General features: G+C 36.2%; 1 protein-coding gene across 1 annotated transcript; it reads left to right on the forward strand.

Annotated features, from left to right (window-relative positions):
- Window positions 1-385: 385 nt before the first annotated feature.
- Window positions 386-18,713, forward strand: LOC140157765 (coiled-coil domain-containing protein 174-like). Its single transcript, XM_072181012.1, has 10 exons — window positions 386-547; window positions 8,884-8,991; window positions 9,560-9,660; window positions 10,654-10,715; window positions 11,262-11,469; window positions 12,460-12,561; window positions 13,898-14,058; window positions 15,623-15,717; window positions 17,066-17,339; window positions 18,319-18,713. Exons 1-10 carry the CDS (start codon window positions 509-511, stop codon window positions 18,711-18,713), a joined length of 1,545 nt encoding a protein of 514 aa, XP_072037113.1. The 5' UTR covers window positions 386-508.
- Window positions 18,714-22,301: the final 3,588 nt, after the last annotated feature.

Below are 22,301 nucleotides of genomic sequence, written 5' to 3' on the forward strand. Positions count from 1 at the left end.
GCGCGGGAAAATAATAAGCGGATATGACGTCACGCGTGAACTCAGTTACTTGGTGAGAACAGCGGTGATAATACGAGTATATTTCTATATTGCTGCATGGTTGACTGTGGTGGGTGTAATTAGTGGCGTCGATTTGTGGATGAAGAGGAATGGGTTTTTGGCATTGAAGAAAATAAGGGGGGAGTTGGCATTTTTTTTCATAGGGCATTACGTAATTATTTATTGTTACATTATCCAGAGATGGAACCGAACCGAGACTGGGGGCCAGTCTAAGAGCCCCCAAGTTGCCAATTGCAAGTTGCATGAAGAATCAGGCTATGAAGAATAATGAGGGCGTTTTCATTAGATGAATCGGTGCTTCTAAATTTATAGGGAACGAATTACATGGTAACTTACATGGACGAAAACGAACGTTCCATCTATTTTGTCCGACTTGTGACTTATTCTCATGTTTTCTTTATTGTCATCTTCAATTTATAAAGATTAATATTTTGTAAAATATTGTAGAATGGATGGAAGAAAGAAGATAGGCGTGAACGAATCGTCTGTAAGTGTATTCGAGTATCTCTTTTATCATGTATCATGATTGGAATGCATACATGCATATCATGATGTAGGTATCCCATAGCTCGAGATACTCTAGCTAAAATACAGGTTTACATTTACTATCTTACATTATCTTGCTGTATTTCAGCTAGAGCTCCAAACGACAAGCTTCCGGGTTTTTTTGTAGAACAATACTGTTACGTAAGATGAAGAAGAAACCCGCCTCGGAGCCCGCCCTACTCATTATTTCATTGTACTTATTGCAATTTGCCTCCACACATTACGTAATCAACACAAAGCTTTTGTGAGGATTAGTGAGTGGATAAGAAATTGACAGCGGAGGATACGAAGGACACGCCGATTGTTAGTTGTCAATCATGAATTGCCGCACCGTATTAATATTTTACTGCATGGCATTCCGCAAACACCAAGACAAATTATGCCGTATTTTTCCAAAGATCATCTCATATGCAGTAAGCTGAATGCGATCTGTACTTTTGTAACATTCCGATCGCTTTTGATCACCTATTATCGGCGAATTTGCTTGAAAACACGTGAGTTCATGTTGTGTAAACATAATTAGCATAGACACAAATGAAATTACGATGCAATACAATGCAATTTGAATGCGCAGCAGATCTATAGAAATAACGTTGCCCGGTTTTATGCAGAATTAGACCCTGTCTGGTATCCCAGGCAAACCTTAGTTAACACATTTGCTAGTCAGCGAAATTCGCCGAAACCGGGGCCCAAACACAATGCATATTTACATGGAAATTTGAATTTTTTTCGAGAATAGGCTGGTGAAGGAAACCTACATAAATGGCCGTGTGTTTTGAACTCGCCACCCTTAGCGTTACATCACAAATATTATGAATTTTTACACCAATCAAGTTTCAAATTAGAATATCTACACAACACAACTATCAACCCTAAACTAGCAAAAGTATACATTTTTGAAAAGCTGAAGGCATAAGCAATTCAAATATACACATTTCAACTCATTGTACAGGGTGACCTTGAAGTTATACAGGGTGGAATAAAAAAATTCCAAATAAAAAATGGGTCACTTATATTATAAGGCTCTGAGTGAGTCCGGGAATTGAGTCCGCCCGATAATCCTATTACCGGGCAGGAAATTCCCTGCCGGTACCGAAATTTAAAAAAAAAAAGTTTTTCCGGTTTTGTAGTGTCTCTGGACCTAGACCTAAATGCTAGGATCATGGTTGACCTAAAAAAAAAAAATGAATTTTGCACATTGTTTTGTGTTTTTAATCTGAAAATTGATACATAGTTTTCATGTCATACTCTATTACTGATATCAAAATGCATTGAATTTGAATGCATTTTGATATTGATATAAATAGAGTATGACATGAAAACTATGTATCAATTTTCAGATTAAAAACACAAAACAATGTGCAAAATTCATTTAAAAATTTTTTTTTTTAGGTCAATCATGATCCTAGCATTTAGGTCTAGGTCCAGAGACACTACAAAACCGGGAAAAACTTTTTTTTTTTTTTCAATTTTTTGTTGTTGCAATTTCGGTGCTCGAAAAAAGTTCGGGTACCGGGAGCCGAATTTCCGAAAATGAGAGCCTTAGACTCACTTAATGCATTGCTTATTACTAATTTGCAGTTATAAATTAGGGGTTCATTCATATATTTTCATGACCGTTTATGCCCGAGGGGCCGCTTGCGGCCCGAGGGCATAAACAACCCCGTTCATACATACCAGAATATTTTGTGATTCTTATTTCATCAAAATAATAACAAAAAATTGCAAGTAACATTATTAAAAATCATGATTTTGCTTCATTTTTCCTACCCGGCGATCGCACATCCGGGACACCGGGCATAAACGCTGTTTATGCCCGGCTCTCGACCAATCACGTGCGCGGTTACATAGCGTGTATGTATGAACTGAAAGTAAACAACATTGATTTGGTTAGAGGTTAGGGGATCATACTGACTGGGGAAGAAAAAAAATCACAACTGTTTGGTAATCACACACAAAATCTATATTTCTCATAGACTTTGTACATACCGCCACCGCCACCGCCACAACAACCACCTCGGCCATTCTGAACTCAAAAAATTATAACTCCACTATCTTAGCTGATAAAAAATTCTCCTTTGGAGGTATGTTAGGTCACTCATTTAGCTACAAAATGACACTAAACACACTTTACCTTTTGTAGGTATCCTAGGTGAATTCAAATTTGCCATCAAACTGCATCATTTTATATATCAAATTAAAGCCAAAACTGAAAACCTTTTTTTCATAGCACTTTCCGTAGCAAAGTTACATCTTGTCAAAGCCTGACTTTCATCAAAAAGATTCATCTAGCAAAATTCCCCAAATCGGCATTTCGGGGGTGTTTCTAGATCTTAGTCTCATGGCGATAGCAGCTTTTTATAATGGAACTGCTATCAAAATCCCTCTGAAATTCCATGTGCGGGTGACTTATCACCATAAAAAATTATATATTTGGGTCAAGTGAAGTATAGAAAACATTTATGTAGGTTTCTTTCTTCGGGCACAAGTTTTAAATTTCTATGTAAAAATGCATTGACATTGTCGGCGAATTTGGCTGACCAGCAAATGTGTTAACTAAGGTTTGCCTGGGTTACCTACCTTTTGTTTAAGCAGAGATATAACAATTTGAACGAGTCTCGATTTGGAAAAGCGTAACAAAACCACCATTTTGGGTGGCGAGTTCAAAACGCGTGGCCAAATATGTTTTCTATACCGTACTTCACTTGACCCAAATATATGATTTTTTATGGTGATAATCAAGTCGCACATGGAATTTTAGAGGGATTTTGATAGCAGTTCCATTAAAAAAAGCTGCTATCGCCATGAGACTAAGATCTAGAAACACCCCTAAATGCCGTTTTGGGGAATTTTGCTAGCAGAATCTTTTTGATGAAAGTCAATCTTTGACAAGATGTAACTTTGTTACGGAAAGTGCTATGACAAATGTCAGTGTGACGTCATCACCGCGACGTGTTTTCTCGGTGCCCCGTTTTTACGTACGTAGAGCATTCATGGCCCTAGTGAGGGCCCTGTTCCTTCCTCTATGGCCATGAATGCCCTACGACGTAAAAAACGGGCAAGAAAACACGTCATGTGATGACGTCACACTGACAGCATCTATTTATAGGAAGAGTTCAAAACATGGCGCGATAACAGTCACAAGTCTGGTCTTTTACCGGGTCTTTTACATCCTCAAATGTGCTCAAAATTTACTGAACATGCACCAAATATGTTTTGTTTAAGTCTCATCTTCACGTGAGGAATGGTAGGAAGTGGTATTTATGAGAAAAAGTGGTATTTTATGTGTACCCTGGACCAGATATGCTCAGGAGTCTCAGACCTTCGTACGGAGAAGGACAGTGGAAATCGTAGTGACGGAGGTGTGAGTACCTCGGGCTACATTAGCCCGACACATCATGGCCCTATATTAGCTTAGTACAAGGAACTTATACGATGTCCTCATTCACAAACTGATACTATCTGTCCATCGTATAAGACTGTTACCGTACGGCAATGTGGTGAAGGAATATTACACAGTCAAGAATAGGCTCCATCATTTTTTTATCCTGTTTATTATGATCCCTCCCAGTCTCCCGAAACATCAAAACATCAAAAGCGTTGCACTTATACTTTAAGACTGTCCTTTTTCACATAACGCAGACAAAGTAGGGCCAACTAACTTGCCTAGAAATGGTCAAATTTTGGCAAGAAATATCTCTGTGTAATCCTATGTAAGTCCCATATCACATCGTTATCGGCGATCGAGGTTTTTTCCTGAAGTTTGGTTGGTACCACCAGTGTCATGCATGTGACGTGACACAGCTAAAATAATCGACCGGGAATCGGGGATCGTTAAAACGTCAACAAATTTCAAAACACAGAAAGCAGTAAACTTTAATGGCGAGCGGTCTGAATTTTGAGCCATACAAGTTTACGTGGTGAACTATATATAGCTCGAGATACTCTAGCTAAAATACAGGTTTACATTTACTATCTTACATTATCTTGCTGTATTTCATCTAGAGCGCCATATGTAGCGCTTCCGGGTTTTTTTTTTTTTGGAGAACAATACTGTTACGTAAATACGAAGAAGAAACCCGCCCCGGAGCCCGCCCTACTCATTATTTCATTGTACTTATTGCAATTTGCCTCCACACTTTACGTAATCAACACAAAGCTTTTGTGAGGACTACTAGTGAGTGGATAAGAAATTGACAGCGGAGGATACGAACGACACACCGATTTGTCAATCATGAATTGTCGCAACGTTTTAGTATTTTACTGCATGGCATTCCGCAAGCACCATGACAAATTATGCCGTATTTTTCCAAAGATCATCTCATATGAAGTGAGCTGAATGCGATCTGTACTTTTGTAACATTCCAATCACTTTGACATGTTTGATCACCTATTATCGGCGAATTTGCTTGAAAACATGTGAGTCATGTGAGTTCATGTTGTGTAAACATAATTAGCATGGACACAAATGAAATTATGATGCAATACAATGCAATTTGAATGCGAAGCAGATAATGTGGCCCGGTTTTATGCAGAATTAGACCACGTCTGGCCCTATACGTATAACATCCCAAGCCTTTGGCAATGTATGGACCAAAGTCAGATAGAAATTAAAAGACAGCTAGGTCAAGGACCACCTACATGTACATGTAGAAGCCTTAGTCGGTGTTATGCACTTTCAGTTTCCATGCGTTTGAATGGGAACTACTCGCCACAAGTTTATGGAGCACATTTCTTCAATATTTTGACAGGTTGACATCAAATGTTCTATTCTATATGGTAATTTTCACGGTAAAGGGTGTAACTTTGGATTTTTAACATTTTGATCCGTAGTGTTCTAATAAAGCCACATAATTCCATGATTTTTGGCCACATAAGTCATCTAGTTAGCAGCTACCTTGGGTAGTATAATCATCTTCAGGAGTTACGGCGTTCAGTTTTAGCAGGCTTAAATGTAGGCTACTTAATATTGCCATTTTGAAAAACTATAAAAAACAGTAACATTTTTGTAAAACCCTGTGTTTTCTTCAGTTAGTTCATGGATAATTTTTCTTATCCTGATAGTATGGTCATATGTTCAGTAAACACTGCCACATTAGATTTAATTGTGAACAGCCCTGTATTTTTGAGAACCGGACTTGATATTTGTCGTTTCGAGGCTTCATTTTCCGTTAACAATTGTTAACAAACTTTGTGGGTATAGCTGTGGTTCATAATTCTTGGTTATTTCTTCACTTCTTCTTGATTCATAACAGTTGATATCTGAACTTGAAATGGGTAACAAAAATTAGTTGATTTGCAAGCTTTTACAAATTTTATAAAATCTTGACTTCAAAGAGCCGATTTTCCGTTTCCTTTTTTGAAGCCTCCGAAACAAACTGTTCAGCAAGCTTGGGCAAATATAAATAAAAGAGCTCATCCAATCTATTTATCAAAATGTAGCAAAGTAGATCCTCAAGTCACTTGTTTTTAAATCGTGGAGATATATATCACTGTTTGAAAATGGGACCCAATACAAACTTTCCGTTAACAATTGAAGCCTCCGAAACAAATGAAGCCTCCGAAACAACAATAAGGTTAATTATCATCTATGCATGTCTAAATTGGTGTGTTCCTTATTGATATCTGCATTGTAATTGTTACTTGATATGTGCAGAATGTCATAAATTAAAAAAAAAAATCGATATTATGGTTAATGTTTGAAAAATATACTGATACCCCAAAAAGCCTGTTTCAGAGGCTTCACATGCAAGTTAACACCATACAAATGGGTGAAAAAATTAACATGTGATAAATCTACAATATCTGCCGCATAGAATCATTGATTCAATATGACACAAAAGAAAAGAACAGCTTAGATGATCCCAACACTGTTGTTTTCAAAAAAACTACTTCTGCAATGTTTAACCATTGTTAACATGAAGCCTCCGAAACAAAAGAAATGACTTGATAATTTAATTTTTGTCACAACTGAAATTCAATGCTTAGCTAGCAAAACATGAAATTTGGTAATTGTGATATTTTTTACCTATTTTTTCATGTCAACTTGTAGTAGTTAGCCAAATATTTTACTTTTATGATCATCTGCCTGTGTTGGAAAACTGAAGCCTCCGAAACACAAATCGCTTGAATTGCCAATTCTAAAAAATAACTCCAATTTCTGTGAAACTTGGCTGGGAGGTTCCTTTCATCAAGTAGTATTTGTACATGAAGTTAGACATTCAAATTATTTTAGGAACCCAATTAAAACTTAAAAAATATGTTTGAGGTTGGGAAATTTCCATTGCATGACACTTGATGTTAAAAATTTTCAAAACTGCAATTACAAACATAGCAAAACATGGTATAAAATTTAACTTATATCTGTTGACTTTAATACTTTGGAATGGGATTTCACATGTATTCCAGCTTTCATGTCATAATTTTCTGAGCTTATGTAAAATACATTTTTTCTTAGATTTTAACCAAAATGTTATGGAAATGTCAAATTTGTTATCAGAAATCAAAAGGTTTAAGCCTTGAAACATTATTTTACTGGAATTTAAGTTGCTTCTACATGTATATGCATGATTTCAGTAAACAGAAACATATTTAAGTGGTTTGAAATTTTGACCCTAAAAATCAAAAGTTACACCCTTTACTGTGAAAATGACCATATTGTTTGGCGATAATGTCTTTTGCCAATAGTACGTCCAAAGTTGTAATTTTGTGTTTTTGATCGCAAAGGTCGGATATATTTATTCCCAATTCCAATTCTGCACTCTTTGCAAGGGTGGAGAATTCGGCAGAACTTTGACGATAATTTTGCCTTTTTGGACACTAAAATGCATTCGATCCTTAATTTTGTTTCAACCGAGTCTTGATTTTAAAAGCAAGCACAATTGGGTACCAATTTTATATACCATTGAATTCTGAGACTCAAATCATCAAAGAACTTGGGATTCCCATGGTAAATGGCTAGAACCACAGAGCCTTATTAAGGTTGGTCTGAACCCTGGAATTATGAAAACTTTCGGGCCTCATAACTGCTAAATTATTAGTCTAAAGAATATAAAAGTATACATTTTAGAATGGAAATGACTTGATGAATTCATCTGTGAGGTCAATTTGGGCCAAAATGCCATTGTTGGCCCAAAATCCCCAAAATAACGATTTTTGGCCCACTTACATCATAACAAAAAAATTCTTGGGCCATTAATTTTTAAAAACTAGATCAAAATATCTAGGGACCGTTTTTCATTTTTTTGAATTTTGACCAACTTCACCAAAAATATTTGAAATTTGGTGAAAATCAGGCTTTTTATGATTTTTTGAAAATTTTGCATTTTTGACCATTTTTGGTCCAAATTTCTCAAAGTTGGTCAAAATTCAAAAAATAAAAAAGCGGTCCCTAGATATTTTTATCTAGTTTTTAAAATTAATAAAAAATTTTTTGGCCAAACAATTTTTTTGTTATACGTTTTGAAAAATTTGGGCCAAAAACCCGTTTTTGGGATTTTCTCCAAAATGAGCATTTTGGCCCAAATTGGACCTCACAGATGAATTCAGCAAGTCATTTCCAGTCTAAAATGTATACTTTTATATTCTTTAGACTAATAATTTAGCAGTTATGAAGCCCGAAAGTTTCCATAATTCCAGGGTTAAGACCACCCTTAAGCTCCATGGCTAGAACAGATCAGTGTTTCCCCTGTTTTAAATACTACCCTGCACACAATGTCCTGGGTAGATCCTGGCTCTGGCCTTTCGAGATATGCATTTAATATTTATTATAATTACATCCCCCGTATAAGTCCCGGCTATGTCCCGGCAGTGCTGGGACCCAAACATTTGAGCTGTTACATCCCAGGCTAAGTCCTCCCTATTGCCCGGGTCCCGGGGGTAGGTATTCCAATTGACCTTTTCGGTATAAGCCTTGCGAGTACACCTGAGAACTCTTCATTTGACGTCACGGAGGCCTAGCACGGTGGCCTAGTGGTTAGGGCGCGAGCTTCATAATTGAAAGGTTGCTTGGGTTCGAGCCCCACCATGCCCAGTGTGTTGCGTCCGTGAGCAAGATAGCTTAATTCCCAATTGCTTCACTCCACCCAGGTGTAAAATGGGAAGCTGCTGGGGGTAATTACAATCTAAGTCGCTGAGAGTACCTGCGCATCAGTTGCGGACTTGGTGAAGGAAATGATGCTGATGTATCCTAATGGCAGCGGAATAATTGTTGAAGTATGCTGATGCTCAGGCGAAGCGCACATTAAAACAACCAACATTTATTTATTTATTCTACAGATTGTGGGTTTGAAAGCCGAACTTTTTCGTAAACAAGAAGAATTTAAGAGAGAACGTCTACAGAATGCGGGAAGTTCATCTACTTCTAGACCCAAATCGTCGGTCAAGGTACGAATATTAAGCTGGGGTAAGACTGCAATAAGTGTAGGTGGTGTAGTATAGACCACTTGGCATGTGCCGTCATTGCCCGGCAGTATGCGCGCGCATTATGGCAATTTCCATTGTTCGTTGCCCTGCAGTGTGCGTACGCATCGTAGTCTGCTAAGGGCATGTGCATTTTAAATCGCCGCCACATTTCATATAGTACAGGAAAGCCATTGAACAGTGTAGCGGCTCATTCGAGCATATCGATAGACGAGTCCCTCGCATTTGTTGATAAACAGTGATGTCAAGTGGTCTATACAAGTTGGTCTTATAATCCATAGGTCGGGGGTTCGAGTCTCGGTGTAATTTACTTATTTTTTAAGATCAGTTAGAGAGATGAAACCAACTTGGAAGTATCAATTTACAAATTGGAAGTATAATTTCCATATATTTTATACTGTAGAGCAGCTATTATAATATAATTATGAGTACCGTAGCTGCTCTATAACATAATGTGATCTCCAGGAGCAGATTTAGGGGTCAATATCCACAGAAAGCAAATATTTAAACTTATGGAATGTTTTCTCTTCAGAAAGCAAATATCTGGAGCAAGAAGAATGCAGGTGTTGATTCACGAGCAGAGAGGGACACACAGCTTACCAGTGAAGAGGAAGATACCCTGGCTAGGTCACAGTAAGTGATGGGCTATTCTTTGGTAACATATGTTAAAAAAGGAGAGAAATTTTAACTTTTTTTCACTGTAGTTCTTATGCTTTCATGTAACCGATGGTTTGTCAGGGAATGCAACATTAGATCACCACAATGTCAACTCACAAACACTGAAAAAGAACCGAATGTTAAGTTATACACTACCTGGGTCCTTTTGCTGCCACCAGCAGAGGTACTATTGCTGCCCAGCTACTTAATTGGTACTCTAGAGTACCTGTATGGGTTCACACATCTGAATCACACGGGAATACACACTGGTACTGGATTGGTACAGCACTGGTACTCCAAATTAAGTAGCCACTGGTTTTTGCAGTGTACCTATTGGCTGGGATCGGCAGCAATAGGAATCTGGGTTTTAGAGCAGGATGGAATGAATTTAGTATAATTTGGGGTGAGTGTTCAAATATCACTGTAAAATATATCAAATTATTCGCTTAGGCCCAAGAATCACAAATATTAATCTCAACACAACCTATGGTTCAGAAGCTATGTGTGGTGCAACAGATCATGGGTCAATTTGAAATTTGTACAGGGGTCCAAAATTACAATTCACGAATTGCTCATCTACCAAGGGGGATTCAAGAATTTTACATTAGCACCGATGTCTGGCTGATGTGCTACGGAGACAAATATTGTATCTAGGTCAATAATCTCAATAGGATCAAATGGCAACTTGGCTGTGTTTGACCTTTGTTATATTCTATCTCAGTAACTTTACATTACAAGTAGGTAGTGCAAACTATTACTAGTAGTTGTAAGGTTTGTAATATTGCATGGTATTGGCTATGAAGAAACTGCTGCCTTAAAATGAAGTGCTGTAAAATACCACATTTAAATTAATTCTTCTTCTTCCTATTTGTGTTGTTGTTGTTGTTGTTGTTGTTGTTGTTGTTGTTGTTGTTGTTGTTGTTGTTGTTGTTGTTGTTGTAATATTATTATTTTTAATCTACATTTCAGATCTATTTTGGCAGCGAAAGCAAAATTATATGAGAAAATGACTGGCGGGAATATTATTCCAGGTATGTATGTTTGGTTATCTTACTAAATGCATTATTGGATTATGTTTGTGTCAAATGTTGTATGTAAAAGTGGTTATATTTGCAAGGGTCTTATTTTCGCAAATCCAGCCACAACAGCGAAATTAAAGACATGAAATGTACAATAACGTTTCTCCTTGATGATGTTTCAAAAATGCCGATATTTCCATGCTATCTTATGTAGTAAGCTTACCAAGTTGCCCACATGGTAGATAATAGCGTCAATAATCGGCGAAAATCTGGATTGGAAACCCAGAAATGAACCAGAAGTCGGTGTTTCTAGTTCATATTTCATCATTTTAGCGTTTTTTATCGTTCTAAAATTGACCTTGAATAAACGCCCCCCCCTTGGGAAAATGTAACGCTTCGAGGCGTTTATTTGATAAATACGGTAGTTAAATTTATAAGGATGTACATGTCATTGATGGACAAATGACTTGTGTAATTTTTTCATAGGACTATTTTGCATATTTTCAGTATGAAACAATTATAATAAGAATTGATTCATTATGTATGTTATTTCTACAGATGAGAGCACCAATGAAAGATTTTTGGTAGATTTTGAGAAGAAAGTAGTAGACAAGATCCATGCAGAGAAGGAAATGAAAGAAAAAGCAGAAGACGAGGAGGAAATTGTGGCAACGGTGCCAACAAGAGAAGAAATGATGATGGAATCAACGGAAGATGATGTTGATGATAGTAATATTCCTCCTCCAGCCAGTGTTGATGAAGAATGGTAGGTCTCAGAGTTACGGATTCAATTATGTCTCACAGTTGTTCAACACCATTTAACAAAGATGCGTCCACGTCGTCTGCAGTGCCTGAGCGAAGTAAACCATGCAGATGCACCGGACGTTAGTTGTTAAACGGTGATGAACAACGGTGAAACATGGTTGAGTGGGTGATTCCATTTGAAATCTACACTCCCTGTGTGGGAGATTAAGGTCATATTTCCTTAGAGGATGTGTGGATTTCAACTAGCATAGCCCATTGCAATTAATCTTTTAATGGCAGTATTCAAAGTGGCTAAAACCTGGGAAGTTCAAAAGACTTTACCATCCTATTATGTCCGCCATATCTCTAAACATCGCCATACTTCAAGCAAAAATAAAATAAAATGATTTTAAAGATACTTTTACCTTTAATTAATGCTAGAGTTTATTAACAATGACTTGGTCAGTGACCATGTTGTCTTCATAAACAGCCAATACACTGTAAACATTCCTGGATAACACTTTTTAAACACTTCAACATGTTTACAATGTATATCTGTACTTTACACATAAAATTATAGGTGTTGATGAATAACACTGCAGAGTGTTTACAAAGGTATTTTTCATAACAATTATCAACACTCCAACATTCTTTATCAACAATATAAACATGTTGGTGTGTTATTAATTGTGATGAAAAATACCCCATCAGTATATACATTGCAGTGTTAATCGTAAGTAACACCTTATACTTTTTCTAGATAAGGATGGAAATAAACGTGTTGAAGTGTTAAAAAAGTGTCATCTGGGAATCTCTACAGTGTAGGTCATAGAGTAGGCAAAATGTGTATACGGTGATGCCAGACATTGTTTATTGATTTCTTTCAACTTTCTTTATACAGGGTAGCTCCTTCAGTGTAAAAGCACTGCTATTCTTGGAGGCCCTGTGTTGTGTGTTTTCATCTTTTTTCCACATCTTATTGAGTTCTTTATTTACCTCTTGGTTATCTCAGGGTTGACTATGTTGATTCTCTTGGCCGATCCAGACGATGTATGCGTAAGGACGTGCCACATCTCATCAATATGGATAAGGATCTTAATCCAGATAAATTCAGGTAAGAGCTAAAAAATAAATTAGTGCAAAATAGGCCAATCAATGGGCTATTCCTTTTAAAATCCACACTACCCCTGTGGAAGATTTAGCTCTAAAAGTGTTCCACAGAGGGAGTAAGAGTTTCAAATAGAATAGACAATTGGGTATAGCTTCCATTTGAAATACTCACTCCAGTTGTGGAAGATAAAGGTAAAGCCATAATGCAGGGGGAGTATGAATTTCAAAATGATTAATCCTGATCAATTACATTTAAAAAACACACTCCCTCTATGGAACATATTTCCAAAATCTTTTTATAGGGGTAGTGTGGATGTCGACTGGAATAGCCCAATATGGCTTTAGACTCTGGTGCATGAGAGTACAAGTTTGAGCATGGCACTGTTGTTAGTTTGCTCTTGAAATAATAAATTGAAATTCTCCTGGACAACAATGTTACTGTTTACTGTCCCGCTGTAGCCCGTGTTAGATTCGGTGAGCTGTGGATCCAATTATGACCGCAAAGCTTTATTGTGATAAAGGGTTTGGGCTTCTATAGACTGCAAGTCCCTGTGTTGTTGTTAAATAGTTTGTGGAATAATTGGGGCCACAGTGGTAAGAGACAATCTGGTAAGTTTGCAGAGGCCTGTGGTTTTGACATGGTGCACTATAAATAAGTAAGGGTTAAAACCAAGATTATGTATATATCACCATATATAACCCTAGCAATAGCCTATATATCTCCAGAATTGAAAATGCAGTGTCCTATCCCTGAGCAGTACCCTTCTCAGAATCCTTTGCAACATGATACATCACCACATTTTATCAAATGGCACTCCTATTACTTTTTTCAGGCTCCCTTTCTTTTCATCTTGGGAATAGACTGGCCAAACATGGGTTGATAGTCAAAAAATAAACAATTTGCAAGATCTGGATGTGCTCTATTCATTAAGGTACATTGCATCACTATCGACCCATGTTGCACTAGATAGCAAATCAGTACAGAAAATTGAAATGGGAGAAATGCATTGTGGGAAGTGTAAGATATCTTCTGTGGGTACCAACTGAACAAGCAAATCAATCTCCACAGTGCGTAGTGTTTACAGATGTAAAGAATTATCCTTTAGGCATATTTTAACAATAGCAGATTGCTTAATTCTCAAAGTGTGCTAAAACTAAAAGCAAAGGCCCAGGCCCAGACAATAGCTATACAATTAACATTCTCTAGAGTCATTTTTTGGCAAACTTTCAACAAAGATTCAACCTGTATGTTACAGTATGATAAGGACTACATAATTAATTATAAGCCCATTTGTTTGACAAATCTAACTTTTCTAATCTATATACATCCTTACTTGCAGGGAAGATGAAAAGAAAGAGAAATTAGGAACAGATACATTGCCGGATTTATTATCGCAAGACATGTATCGTGAGATGCTAAGAAAGAAATGGGAAACAGAAGCAGAAGAGGCTGCCAAGAAAGGGCCAGGACCAGTACATTATCAGAATGTTAAGTTTGATGGTAAGGAGAAATACTATAATACACATATCCTCTGGTTAGTTTCATCTATCACCGTATTTTGCGTATTTCAAACTACAACGCGAACGCACAACCTTGGATACACTACTAACCAACCACAAGTGCATCGGCATGGTTGGATTTACTTCCACATTACCCACACACAGTCGCACACGTTAGCGTAAATCACGCAGTGTATGCAAAAAATCGTCATACTATGTCAGGCTGTGTTCATTTAATTGGGATTTCCACTGTAGTACGATTTTGCTGTGTAAAATACCACTGTATGTTTGATCCCCATGAAATACGATTTTGACAATAAACACTCCCGAAAAAAGATAGTTTAAAACGGCTGTGAGTGTAGACTTGAGTGCCGATCAAATTTGAGTACTCCAGTAATAAATTCTAACAAGATCTACTGGCAAGCAACAAGAATTCCTTGCCATAGAAAAATGAACTTCTACAAAAGTGTTAAATGGCCACTGGCATGTATTAATGTAAGCATATAGCGACCACATTACAAGGTTGTATACATACATTGTTTAGGTATCAGTCCAAACACAGTTCTAGTATTTTTGATGACTGCTTAAAAATTCCGGGTTTTAAAACTTTGCTCGTAAACTTGTCGATGCATATTTAAAGTAAAGATAAAAAGAATTTATCGCGTCTGACGTCATCTGTCAATCAAATTCGAGCACGGTTTGTTTACAAGTGTCGTGATGATGACTTGCTGAACGTGGCGGTATAACAGGGTGCCTTATTGTTACTTTTGCACCTTCAAACATACAAACCATCTCAAAAGTTAGGTCTTTATAGTAGGAAACTTTCTTTCGCAAAGGCACAATGTCAACAATGCCTAGAAAAGTTTATTTGTGTCTTGTAAAAATATGTAATTTGTCGCCATTTTATGCTATTCCTTTTCTCCGATCGGCACCAGATAAATCGGCCTTCCTTTTACGCTCTATTAACCTGTGTAAACCAATCAAGGATTGTAATTGATAGTGACACCAGACGCGTTAAATTCTTTTTATCTCTGTCTTTCATTTAAAACAACTTCTTTTGTTTTGTGATCCCAAAAAAGGTTGGCAGGTCTGGGTCTGGGTGGATACACCTGTATCAGGCAGTACCCATCTGTTGGGGCTTCATTTGTTATTAAAGACAAGAAGGATATATGTGAGGCAAAATGAAATGAAGTGTAAATTTATAAACCTAAATTATTCTGTTTGTTTCTTTTACTGAAATCACTGTAAAATTGGGTCGTCACTCTTGAATGAATCACTGAAGCCTTATGACAAGGTCTGGGTTTTTTATGCAAATTAAATTGGGCAAGGAATGATTTCAATTCCAATGTGGATCAAATAGAACTGTTCCTAATTATGAATTATTGGAATCTTTTTGCCATTGACTGTATATCATATGAGGTGAGTTTTTTATGCAAAATTAATTTGGCCATGAGTGATTCCAAAGTCAAATGGTGAAATTGGATAACTTAATATGCATGCCATTTGAGTTCATAAAATGTGTTAATAACAGCCAGCAATGGTTTATTTGTTCCTTCCATTTTCAGAGGTGCGAGAGCTGGGTGTGGGCTACTTTGATTTCTCCAAAGACGAGACACAGAGACAGGAACAAATGGAATCACTGCAAATGCTGAGAGATGAGGTAAGAGCAATGATTACCAACTCTGCCATGTTTGTGTGTCCCTCATGTAAGCCACTTAATGTACCTATGGGACTCAATCAATGAGGTAGCACCAAAGAGTACTAACTCTGCCATGTTTGTGTGTCGCTCATGCAAGCCACTTAATACACCTAATGGGACCCAATCAATGATATATAGAACCAAAGAGTACCGACTTTGCCATGTTTGTGTGTCGCTCATGGAGGTCAAAATAGGGTACCTCCTGCTTATTTCACTATGTCCAGGGTACACGCTGTGGTCCCTATGAGTGATATCCGAAATGGCGGATAAACTATAGCATTTTGAGTTGGTAGCACTAGAGTACTACAGAGAGCGTACCACCAGTCAAAGTCTCCGCATCACCCAATAATAAGGGCCGATTGTCCCATGAAACGCAACAGGCAAGACTGCTACGCAATTACCGCGTATTTTCATGATCTATCGCGTAATCGCGAAAGCACGCAACGCTCTATCGCGCATACGCGAAGGCATGCAGCGCTGGCGTGATTGTTAGACACGGCACGATCGAACAATCAGCCCTCATGAATATGCGAGAACTCTCCGCATGCAATACACGGGGACTTCGACTGGTGGTACGTACTCTGTGGTTGGTAGTCTTTTATCTCTTTGGGTTAGGGGTTACATGCTTGTACACAGACACACGTACACCGCCATGATACCCATATTTCCAGGGACCTGATAAATTATGATAATTATAATAATAATGATGTCCTCAATATGTTGGTGTGTTGTCATGCCAATCCCACACAATACCAATAATAACAAAAAAAGTCCTAACAAAATCCAGCTGAATAATGTTAAAATCTAATTGAATTTGTGGTCCTGTTTGTGAAATCCAGTTGAATTTTTGGCCCGGTTTATGAAATCCAGTTGAATTTGTGACCTAATCTGTGATATCCAGTTGAATTTGTGGCCCAGTTTGTGAAATGCAGTTGAATTTGTGGCACAGCTTAAGAAATGCAGTTGATTTTGTGGCCCAAGTTGTGAAATCCAGTTGAATTTGTGGCCCAATTTGAATTATTTTTGTGGAATTTCTTTTCCAATTTTTCCCACCTGTTTTGGATGTCAATTTTTGGATCTGGAATGACTAAAACTGATTTGGTTGGAATTTGTATTTTTTCCTTTTTTTCTTTTTCAAGGGGGGAGGGTGATAGTTTTCAAATCGAAAAGCCCATAGGCAGACTGATACTTTATTAGCAGGGAAAAAAGAGATATTCTGCAAATTTTAAATTGTACCTCCCCAACCCCACCCCCAAAAAAATATCAACAATTCTATGAAACGATGCACATGTTTTGTTTATGATAATAGACAGTAGACCAGCGTGCTAGAAGAGAACAACTAAAGGCAAAAAGAAAAGCTGCCATGCAAGCCAGACTGGCCAAAGTGAAGCAGAGGAATAAGCTGAAAGGTGATATACCAGGCCTAGATGATGAAGAAGAGAATAAAGACGCTCCAGATGATACAGTAGAGGAAAGAAGCAAGGATGCATTGGAGGACAGATTAGCTGATAAAAGTTACGATATGTTGCTTGGGAAAAGCAAGAAAGAACAACCCGTCGTTAGGGAATGGGATATTGGGAAAGGTAATATAATTCTTTATTTGCTTGTCTATGTGTTTAAATAGTATTTCTGTGCCATATACCTGGATCCTTAAGCCAAGCTATAAAGCCTAAAGTATATAAGCTTACTGGCCTGCCCATTAGAAAGAAAAGAAAGAAATTAAATTTTGAAGATAAAAGAAGAAGGAAAAGATGGCCACTCCCAACAAATTTTGGGAAGAATCCAATCTCAACTGTAAACTAAACAAAATGTGACACTTTCTGTTTCAAGTATTAAATAGGGCAAAGGAGGCAATTGGAAATTGATTTATCATCATAATCAAGTTTAATACAAAGTGACAAAGTGTACTACTGATATTGTTACTTTCCAGCACATTTGGTTACTAGGAGTGTTTATAATACCAATTTTGTTATAATATATATGTTCATATTTTTGCCTGTATCTCAAGATTATTTAGTTATCCCGTATCTCAAGAGTTATTTCTTCACGTAATTTTACACAAAATTATGGTTATGTTTAGGGTAGAGTTAGGATTAGGGTTAGTGTTAGGATTGGGGTTATGATAAGGGTTAGGGTTAGAATTAGCTTACATGAAATAATTACATGCAGGATTGACCCAAGATTGCGTCAAAATCGTGGTCTGGAAAACTCATCTGAAGGCAGTAAATGTATTTAAAGATGTTGATGTTTTAATATAATAGTTCAAGGTTCTGATGTTTTTTTGTTGAATTTCCGTAAGTGCAGTATATGTTAAGCAATTTTAGGGACCCAGAATTAGAACATATTAGAACATTGTTAATTTTTTTTTTAAAGGCACAAATTCTTTTTTTCTGAAGCTTATCATTAATCATTATTAAGACATTAATCTACAAAGAGAGGTAATGAGATAATTGTCCGTAAACATAACCCTCTGCCCTCTATGAAGTTATTTTGTAGTTAACTAATTTTACTTTGTTCTTTACTAATAAAATTCTTATTTTGATTTCTGTATCTTTTTTTCAGATCCAAATTTATGGGAGGAAGCTAAGAAAAAAGCTAGAGATGAGAGACTGTCTGAATTTGCTCCCCCTAATGCGTACTTTGACTCACCTCAACAAGAGCGAAGAAAACCGGCAAATGTGCAATCATATCATGAAAAATCATCTCAAAATACCAGTCATATGTACCAACAACATGCACAGACTTCATCAACAGCATCTAAGTCTAATGCAGAAAAGCTGCTCAGCAGTGCAGAATTTTCTTATGTACCTCGAGGGGAATTTAAATCATTTCAGAGTACTAAAAAGAATAGCCCAGGAACTTCAAAAGTATTTGATTTATCAATGAACAAAAGAGCATACCACGGCTGTTTGATGTATATAGAATTGGCTTCATTATTAACTAAATGCAAACTATAGATGGCGCTATTTATCCCAAATCGTATTTCTTTATTTACAAGGATTAGGTGATTAATACCGCCATTAAAACAGCTGGAATAGGTGAAACAAGCAACAAGGAAATTTTATAAACAAATTTTATCAAACAATAAAAGGAATTATTTGTATTAAAAGTTTAAAAGGGTAATTTCCAGTAACTAAATAGCGCCACCAATTTTGTCATTAATATTTACATTTTATATCCGAAAAAGCTTTAAAAATACTATAAAAGTGAATAATTTTGTAAAAGAGGGGAAATGAAAGTTGAGAACGACTCAAAAGCATCTGTATACATTAGCACGATATCACTTTTAGCTATTTAAGCCTAAAATTGGGTTGTACATGATGTTTTGTTTGAAAAACTAATAAATGATCCCATCAAACAACCGTGATACCTCGTCAGACCCGTCAGCTGCATTGTCTGGTGGTGCATCACAATCAGGAGGGACAAGCACAAACACAAATAAACAAAAAGAACACAGGACTAATGTCAATGAGGAGTCGATCAAGCAGAGCCTATCATTTTTCAGGAATCAAAGTCAAAATAAATGACTCTTGCTATTTATCTTATATAAATTCATGCTCTTAGAGAGCGAGAACGATGCAAACCATATATTAATTGTGTATTAATATACTGGCACGTACTATGTGCAGTGCTTTCAGACGCATTCATTTTTATATTGGTTTGGTGTATTTGTATTTCCAACAAAATCATGCCCTTGTGGCCTGTGCATGTGTGGTAGACGTCACGACAATGCCATGTGAATTTCAGTTGAAACAATATTATGTAAAACATGCCCTTGTGGCTTGTGCATGTGTGGTAGACGACATGCCATGTGAATTTCAGTTGAAACAATATTATGTAAAACATGCCCTTGTGGCCTGTGCATGTGTGGTAGACGACAATGCCATGTGAATTTCAGTTGAAACAATATTATGTAAAACATGCCCTTGTGGCTTGTGCATGTGTGGTAGACGACAATGCCATGTGAATTTCAGTTGAAACAATATTATGTAAAACATGCCCTTGTGGCCTGTGCATGTGTGGTAGACGACAATGCCATGTGAATTTCAGTTGAAACAATATTATGTAAAACATGCCCTTGTGGCTTGTGCATGTGTGGTAGACGACAATGCCATGTGAATTTCAGTTGAAACAATATTATGTAAAAACATTATGTTAAAATCCAGCTGAAAAAATCGTGGAAATATAGAATGGATTTTATCCAATAATGTCACTACTTCAAACTTGGCAAATGTTGTTTACAAATCCTAAATTCACTGTTTTTGAATGAAAATTGCTGGAGCTGTAAATGCTGACAAAATTAATGGAATTGCCCATAGAGATGATGCAGGCACCCTGTTCAATTCTTGTTGGCAAGTCCAAGCTGTATTGATTTTATTAAAATGTATTTGCTTCATGTATTTGCTTCAATAAGGGTTATGTAAAGGGTATAAAACGTTTTAATAAAATTGCAAAAACTTTTTTTTTCTTTCATTTTTATTGCCATGTACTTGGGTCTGGTGGTGGGAGAAAAACACGTGTACAAATAATGGCCTATCCACCAGACCCTTTAAATGCAAAGTCAATAATTAGTATTCATTACATAGTTTCAAATAAATGTTAAAGTTTGTGAATACAATGAATGAGCTATTATAGGGCAGGGTTTTTTGTTATGTTTTTGAACAGACAAAACAAAACAAAAGACAAAACAAAAATACAATACACAGACACAAATATCAGACAACTCTCACACTCATACACTGACCCCTCAAAAGAAGTCAAGCAATCAATAATCTTGGGTATGTCATGTTTAATATAGTAGAGAAAAGCAATAAATATTAATTAATCATATTTCACAGGCACTAAGTATCAAGATCAATAGTCCATTTTTTAAAAATGAAGACTAAGTTTGTTTTTCTTTTCAGCAATTTTATATTCAACATTTCGTTTTAATTTGACCAAGGACAAAAAGGCATTGAAATTGGGAACTAATTGTTGAAATTTACATCTGTGAATATAGAACTTAAAACACAGAAAAAGAAAATTAATACAAGTATCATGTTCAGAAATATCTCTGATACCAAATATTTTGTCAAATTCGGAAAATGTGAAATCTGTGCCAGTCAAACTGTTTATCCCACAATGAGGATATTTTCCTACCATCACATAACCTGTTGAAAATAGTTTCAGGGAGTTCATCACAGAAATAACAATTTGGAGACTCTGCTCTACCAATGTTATGAAGAAAATAATTTGTACAAATAGCCCTGTGAAATTTTTTGAAATAGAACGATCTCAGCTGAGTTTCAATAGTGCATAAATTTATAGTTGCTAATATGAACCAAATTCCAATCTACTTCTTCAACAATATCAAGAAATTCAATCCATTTAGACTCAGAATTTTCTGTTGAAGAAGTTTCCCTAAGAATGGAATAAATATATCTTGGAACTTTAACAGCATCAAGAAGAGTACCACAAATATTTTTTGAAACCAGTCAATACCATTCATCAAAGATTTGTACTGTTGTACTTTCTCTTATCACCAATTGGAATATCATATTTTTAATAATTAAATCTTCAAAAGTCTTGACAAAATTGTAGCCTCTGTTGAGATCAGATATTGTGAGAATTCCCATTCTTATTCCACCAAATACGGTATTGAAGATGGAAGTCAGACCAATTTAGATTATCCTTGATTTTTTCCTTGTATAAATACCACATTTTAATACTCTCAACCAACTGACAGTTGGAAAGGGTATCCATCTGGATGAAAGTTTGCAAAAACGTTTTTAAAAACTTAATTGATACTAAACATTTTAAACAGAGTTTTATTTTTGGGTTGAAAAAAATATTTTCGCAAAAATGTTTGCCCAAAATATTTGCAATAACGTTTTAAAAACGATTTCATGACCTTTATATTACCCGACATTTAAATGTTATTAAAACATATTTGAAAAAAACATTTTAAGAACGCGTTTGCTGGGTGCAAATATTTTAAACATAATGTTATTTAAGTGTTGGCAAAATATTTTGCAAAAAATGTTTGCAAAAATAGTTTACAATACCGTTTTGAAAACATTAAAATTTTGTTGTTGTAGTGTGTACTGTTTTCATACAAAACGTTTTTCATGACCTTTATGTAACCCGACATTTTAATGTTATTAAAACGTTTTTACCTAAACCAAAACCCAAAATATAACTTATTTAAAACGTTTTTGTGTTTGCTGGGCTCATTTTTAGCTCAATTGCCAGCAATTGTAGCTATAGTCGTGGTCTAGATTTCTCTCTGTTTTTTTATTTTCTCTTGCTACATCGTTTGAGCAATGGAGCTGGTAATTTGAGGGAGCGATCTTTGCATGATCGTTCATGATTGTTACTTAATTAGCTAGGAAAATTCGGACGGAAAGTGTGATTTTTGGAGCATTTTGTTACGAAAATGTTTACAAAATTTCAGAGAATAGTCTCCTTTGCAGACTGTTTGTTGTGCTGATCATATTACAAACACTGTTCAAACTCCTTGATCTGGCGATTTTGTGAAAGAGATGTTGAATTTTGTTCCTTCAATG

The sequence above is a fragment of the Amphiura filiformis genome, chromosome 7 (genome assembly GCF_039555335.1).
Source record: "Amphiura filiformis chromosome 7, Afil_fr2py, whole genome shotgun sequence".
Taxonomy (NCBI): domain Eukaryota; kingdom Metazoa; phylum Echinodermata; class Ophiuroidea; order Amphilepidida; family Amphiuridae; genus Amphiura; species Amphiura filiformis.

What these genes read in the sequence shown, in the direction of transcription:
- LOC140157765 (XM_072181012.1), top strand. Translation starts at nt 509, where the DNA reads ATGGATGGAAGAAAGAAGATAGGCGTGAACGAATCGTCT. An exon ending in GATACCCTGGCTAGGTCACA is followed by an intron (nt 9,661 to 10,653) that starts GTAAGTGATGGG and finishes TCTACATTTCAG; the next exon opens with ATCTATTTTGGCAGCGAAAG. An exon ending in TGCAAATGCTGAGAGATGAG is followed by an intron (nt 15,718 to 17,065) that starts GTAAGAGCAATG and finishes TTATGATAATAG; the next exon opens with ACAGTAGACCAGCGTGCTAG.